Below are 5499 nucleotides of genomic sequence, written 5' to 3' on the forward strand. Positions count from 1 at the left end.
TCCGTTCGAATAGCTCTCGCAGTTAGAAACGGATTATTCCTGCTGGATCTCCCAATTCTTCGATGTTCACGTTGAGTAACAGCTCGCGGTCTTCCTGATCGGTCTTGGTCTCTACCCCAATTGAATTCATTGTTTCTGTGGCGATCAACCCATCTCGCTACAGTTGCTCGGCCGATATTTAACTGAAGAGCTATTGCTCTATTTGAAAGACCTTGGTTATGCAAAAGAATAATTTCATTACGAATAATTACACGATCTGCCATAGCGAATAGATATATTTATCAACAGTGATATTTTTTCAAAGTTTCAACTCTATTTATACATTTTTGAACTATAAAAACTGAAAATTAAATGGAGTAAGACATCCTAGCGGAAGTTAATATTATTTTTGTTACCGCCTATGTTTTTTTATATTTTGGTATAAATACTAGTGTATGACTTCTTAATTTGTTGATAGTTCAAATATTTAAAAAAAGGATTTGAAACGTTGAGAAAAAATCACCCTTTCGAACACCATTCCATTATCTTAAAATAATAATCCCAATGTTACACATAAAAAGATAAGTGAAGAATATAAATGGTGTATTTACGTCGAAACCATGAATCTGGCTAAGTCTTAGTAAAGCCCCAGTAGCAACTCTAGATGTGTGAATAGGTGATCTATCATGCATGAACGTAAAGTTTCCGAGAGGGAATCTGGCCATCACGCTCGGAATAAAATAATTCTCAAGAAGTTGAACGTAACGCTGACCGGTGTGTCTTCCTTCTATTCGAATAAGGCATCCGGAATTTTCAGCGGACATCCATCCCCACACGTTGACGGTGTATCGTCCACTTCTTTGGACTTCGCTAATATACGGTTCGTCAAATCTGGTCCCATGTTCGACTAACACCCGTCTAACAGTTCTTAAACTTGCTTCGACATTTACTTCCGTTCGAATAGCTCTCGCAGTTAGAAACGGATTATTCCTGCTGGATCTCCCAATTCTTCGATGTTCACGTTGAGTAACAGCTCGCGGTCTTCCTGATCGGTCTTGGTCTCTACCCCAATTGAATTCATTGTTTCTGTGGCGATCAACCCATCTCGCTACAGTTGCTCGGCCGATATTTAACTGAAGAGCTATTGCTCTATTTGAAAGACCTTGGTTATGCAAAAGAATAATTTCATTACGAATAATTACACGATCTGCCATAGCGAATAGATATATTTATCAACAGTGATATTTTTTCAAAGTTTCAACTCTATTTATACATTTTTGAACTATAAAAACTGAAAATTAAATGGAGTAAGACATCCTAGCGGAAGTTAATATTATTTTTGTTACCGCCTATGTTTTTTTATATTTTGGTATAAATACTAGTGTATGACTTCTTAATTTGTTGATAGTTCAAATATTTAAAAAAAGGATTTGAAACGTTGAGAAAAAATCACCCTTTCGAACACCATTCCATTATCTTAAAATAATAATCCCAATGTTACACATAAAAAGATAAGTGAAGAATATAAATGGTGTATTTACGTCGAAACCATGAATCTGGCTAAGTCTTAGTAAAGCCCCAGTAGCAACTCTAGATGTGTGAATAGGTGATCTATCATGCATGAACGTAAAGTTTCCGAGAGGGAATCTGGCCATCACGCTCGGAATAAAATAATTCTCAAGAAGTTGAACGTAACGCTGACCGGTGTGTCTTCCTTCTATTCGAATAAGGCATCCGGAATTTTCAGCGGACATCCATCCCCACACGTTGACGGTGTATCGTCCACTTCTTTGGACTTCGCTAATATACGGTTCGTCAAATCTGGTCCCATGTTCGACTAACACCTGTCTAACAGTTCTTAAACTTGCTTCGACATTTACTTCCGTTCGAATAGCTCTCGCAGTTAGAAACGGATTATTCCTGCTGGATCTCCCAATTCTTCGATGTTCACGTTGAGTAACAGCTCGCGGTCTTCCTGATCGGTCTTGGTCTCTACCCCAATTGAATTCATTGTTTCTGTGGCGATCAACCCATCTCGCTACAGTTGCTCGGCCGATATTTAACTGAAGAGCTATTGCTCTATTTGAAAGACCTTGGTTATGCAAAAGAATAATTTCATTACGAATAATTACACGATCTGCCATAGCGAATAGATATATTTATCAACAGTGATATTTTTTCAAAGTTTCAACTCTATTTATACATTTTTGAACTATAAAAACTGAAAATTAAATGGAGTAAGACATCCTAGCGGAAGTTAATATTATTTTTGTTACCGCCTATGTTTTTTTATATTTTGGTATAAATACTAGTGTATGACTTCTTAATTTGTTGATAGTTCAAATATTTAAAAAAAGGATTTGAAACGTTGAGAAAAAATCGAACAACCAGGTAAATGTCGAAGCAAGTGTAAGAACTTCTAGACGGGTGTTAGTCGAACATGGTGTTCTTGTTCGTATATCGTGCTTGAAAGAAAGGCTAACAGAAGCCAACCGTCGTGCACGGCTTCAATTCGCTACAGAACATCTCAATTGGACTCCTGATCAATGGAGAAATGTCGTTTTCACCGATGAAAAATGTTTTGTGATTGGCCATAACGGACAGGTATTTTGTACAAAATTTACAATCTAGGGAAGTTTGTTTAACTACATTTACTACATTTTAGATCTGGGTAAGACGACCGATAGGGACCAGATTTGACGAACCGTATATTAGCGAAGTCCAAAGAAGTGGACGATACACCGTCAACGTGTGGGGATGGATGTCCGCTAAAAATTCCGGATGCCTTATTCGAATAGAAGGAAGACACACCGGTCAGCGTTACGTTCAACTTCTTGAGAATTATTTTATTCCGAGCGTGATGGCCAGATTCCCTCTCGGAAACTTTACGTTCATGCATGATAGATCACCTATTCACACATCTAGAGTTGCTACTGGGGCTTTACTAAGACTTAGCCAGATTCATGGTTTCGACGTAAATACACCATTTATATTCTTCACTTATCTTTTTATGTGTAACATTGGGATTATTATTTTAAGATAATGGAATGGTGTTCGAAAGGGTGTGATATGAATCCCATCGAAAATGTCTGGGCCGAGATGGTACGAATGGTCGATCATGCGAATGTTTCCAACCCGGACGAACGTTTACAAGCCGTTGCCAATGCCTGGCAAGAGTTGAAACAGAATAACGTATTATGGCGCTCTTATAACGAATCCATGCCAAGTAGAATGAGAGAGGTTTATGATAAGGGCGGATATTGGTCTCACTATTGATAAATTATTTTCAACGAAATGACTTATGTCGTTAGTAAAATAAAAAAAATTCCTTCAAGGGTTTGTTTCGAGCTTGCGTTCTACCTTTATTACGAACAAAACAAATTAAGCCTTTTTAGTTCAGCCTATCACGTGAACCCATTTAACACCGTATGGTCATAAAAACAACGTTACTCGTGTTAAGCATGAGTGGTAATGAGAGTTGGATGCTTGCAACCATTATAAACCCCTGGTAAAATCCAGCTTAGTTCTACAATAAAGTAGTTACGACCGCATTATTTCTGCGCGGCAAGGTTCGACTGTGACGCTATTCTGTATAATCATACCTATAAAAGCACTATTTATCGACATATTTCTTAACGCGTTTTTCAACCCCTCCCCCCATTTTTAATATTGAACGCCTACATTAGAGAAGACATTTAATGGACACACGACGACGAAAAGAGTTTTACCGAATTTTTAAGTGAAACATTCTGCAAATTTAGAACCAAATAGTAAATTATTCTCAAGGTGTTGTCCACGGGCTATGGCTTTGAGTTGAAAAATAATTGTAGTCTCGGTCACCAATGATCTAAATTCGTGTTTACTAAAACCGAACAGTTCTGTGATTTGATAATAACAAAAACGAAATTTCATAACTTACGACATAAAAAAAACAAAGGTTAGGTTAAACATGTTGTGGTAGTGAACAGTATTGTTTTACCCGTATAAACTTAGGGTTAAAATTATTGTTTAAAAGCTTAATTGTTTGTTTAATATCGTTTGAAATACTTCAGCGATTTTAAATCTGTAAAGATATTTGGATTCAGTGTAACAAGGCGCGTATAATGCCACCCTTGTAGAAACGTTCCTGTGGAGTTATGAGAAGTTGACTTCGAGGGGTAAGACCACTTCCGGTTTCGTTTTGGCCCAATAATCGTTAACGGAAATATATTTAAAGATTTGTATGCTCACGATGCTGTTCTTTCCAAAAAGCTATCACTGACATTTCTAGCTAGAACTACACAAAAATGGCAACAAAAACTAAACGGCCCGGAACTTTTGTCCGGGACTGTACATACGTTTAAAGACCTAAAACTGCCTTATTTGTGGAAGAATATTTCTAAGATATCTCTTACCCCACTTCCTCACCTCCATCCCTCTCCTGACCGCGACATGGAATCAATATAATGCCAAAACTTTCATCAGTTGGCTAATGCTGAAAATATGAGCTAGGCGGAGCTGCAAATTACCTTTCCCGAATTGTAATGTTTCTGTCCCAATCGATAGAATCCCATTCAACCGATTTTTATCCTTGAAATCTAAATCAAATCGTACGATTTCAAATCACATCTTACAAAGAAAATACTATATTTTTATTTTACAAATATAGATCTCACTTAACCCAGCCTAACCAAGCCTAAGCCCAAATTTTCGCAATCAGGGACCTGCCAGTGTGCTGTGTTTCGGAAAATTATCTGTCGATTGTGATTAAATTTAATAGGATTACTCCATTTCAAGTTATTTTTATTAGCCAGGAATCGTTACACGCGTAGCAATCATAAATTAAGTCGTAGCTTTGAACCTCAAGTAACATGATTGATAACTAGTGTAAAATAAATTCGATTGAACCTAGTCCGCGGTTGAAAATAATGAAATCCGTTTCTCGAGTAATTAGAAAGGTTTTAGGGAGCGTACAATAAAGAGCTTTTTATGCAATGAGGTTTCGTTTGCCAAGGTACTTAACATCTAACACTCTGATGATTTTGGGGAAGGCGACGTTTCGATCTTTGAAGAAATTGAAATTGCGGTGAGTTTATTATTTGCTTTAATCTAATTACTTTTTCAAAAACGAATTCCTGATGGCGAAATGAAGATTATGACAGCTATTTTTTAAAAACCTTCGAAAGAACATTTTACGAAGTGACTTGCAAAAATTTGGATGGTGTTAGTTCAACCAAGACTCCCCTTGAATTCGAGCCCCTGTCTTCAGTTGTTTTAATTGAAAATATATAAAAAGCTTACAATAACGACCTCAAACAGACCTTGCAAATTTAAATTGTCCCTCTTACTTATATCCGTATAGCGAAAAAACGCGGGTCAATTTTCCAAACATTCGACTTTATCATGTAAACATTTGTCTGCTACCCGAAAAAGCTGAAAACCATCTTCTAGACTTAAGCCAATTTTAGTTTTTATACAAATTCTCCCACAGCAACCTTTCCTTTAAACCACTTTGTTTATACAAAATCTTCGCACTCCCCA

General features: G+C 36.9%; 2 protein-coding genes across 2 annotated transcripts; both read right to left on the minus strand.

The window, feature by feature from the left end:
- Positions 1 to 498: 498 nt before the first annotated feature.
- On the minus strand, positions 499 to 1193 carry LOC149930849 (uncharacterized). Its single transcript, XM_090157948.1, has 2 exons — positions 591 to 1193; positions 499 to 525 (listed from the first exon to the last, which is right to left on the minus strand). The coding sequence occupies exons 1-2, from the start codon at positions 1191 to 1193 to the stop codon at positions 499 to 501; spliced, it is 630 nt and encodes a 209-aa protein (XP_090014074.1).
- Positions 1194 to 1428: 235 nt separating this feature from the next.
- LOC149930850 (uncharacterized) lies at positions 1429 to 2123 on the minus strand. The gene is made up of 2 exons (XM_090157949.1): positions 1521 to 2123; positions 1429 to 1455 (listed from the first exon to the last, which is right to left on the minus strand). The coding sequence occupies exons 1-2, from the start codon at positions 2121 to 2123 to the stop codon at positions 1429 to 1431; spliced, it is 630 nt and encodes a 209-aa protein (XP_090014075.1).
- Between the last annotated feature and the right edge of the window lie 3376 nt (positions 2124 to 5499).

The sequence above is a fragment of the Leiobunum rupestre genome, chromosome 9 (genome assembly GCF_980474605.1).
Source record: "Leiobunum rupestre chromosome 9, qqLeiRupe1.1.hap1, whole genome shotgun sequence".
Taxonomy (NCBI): Eukaryota; Metazoa; Arthropoda; class Arachnida; order Opiliones; family Sclerosomatidae; genus Leiobunum; species Leiobunum rupestre.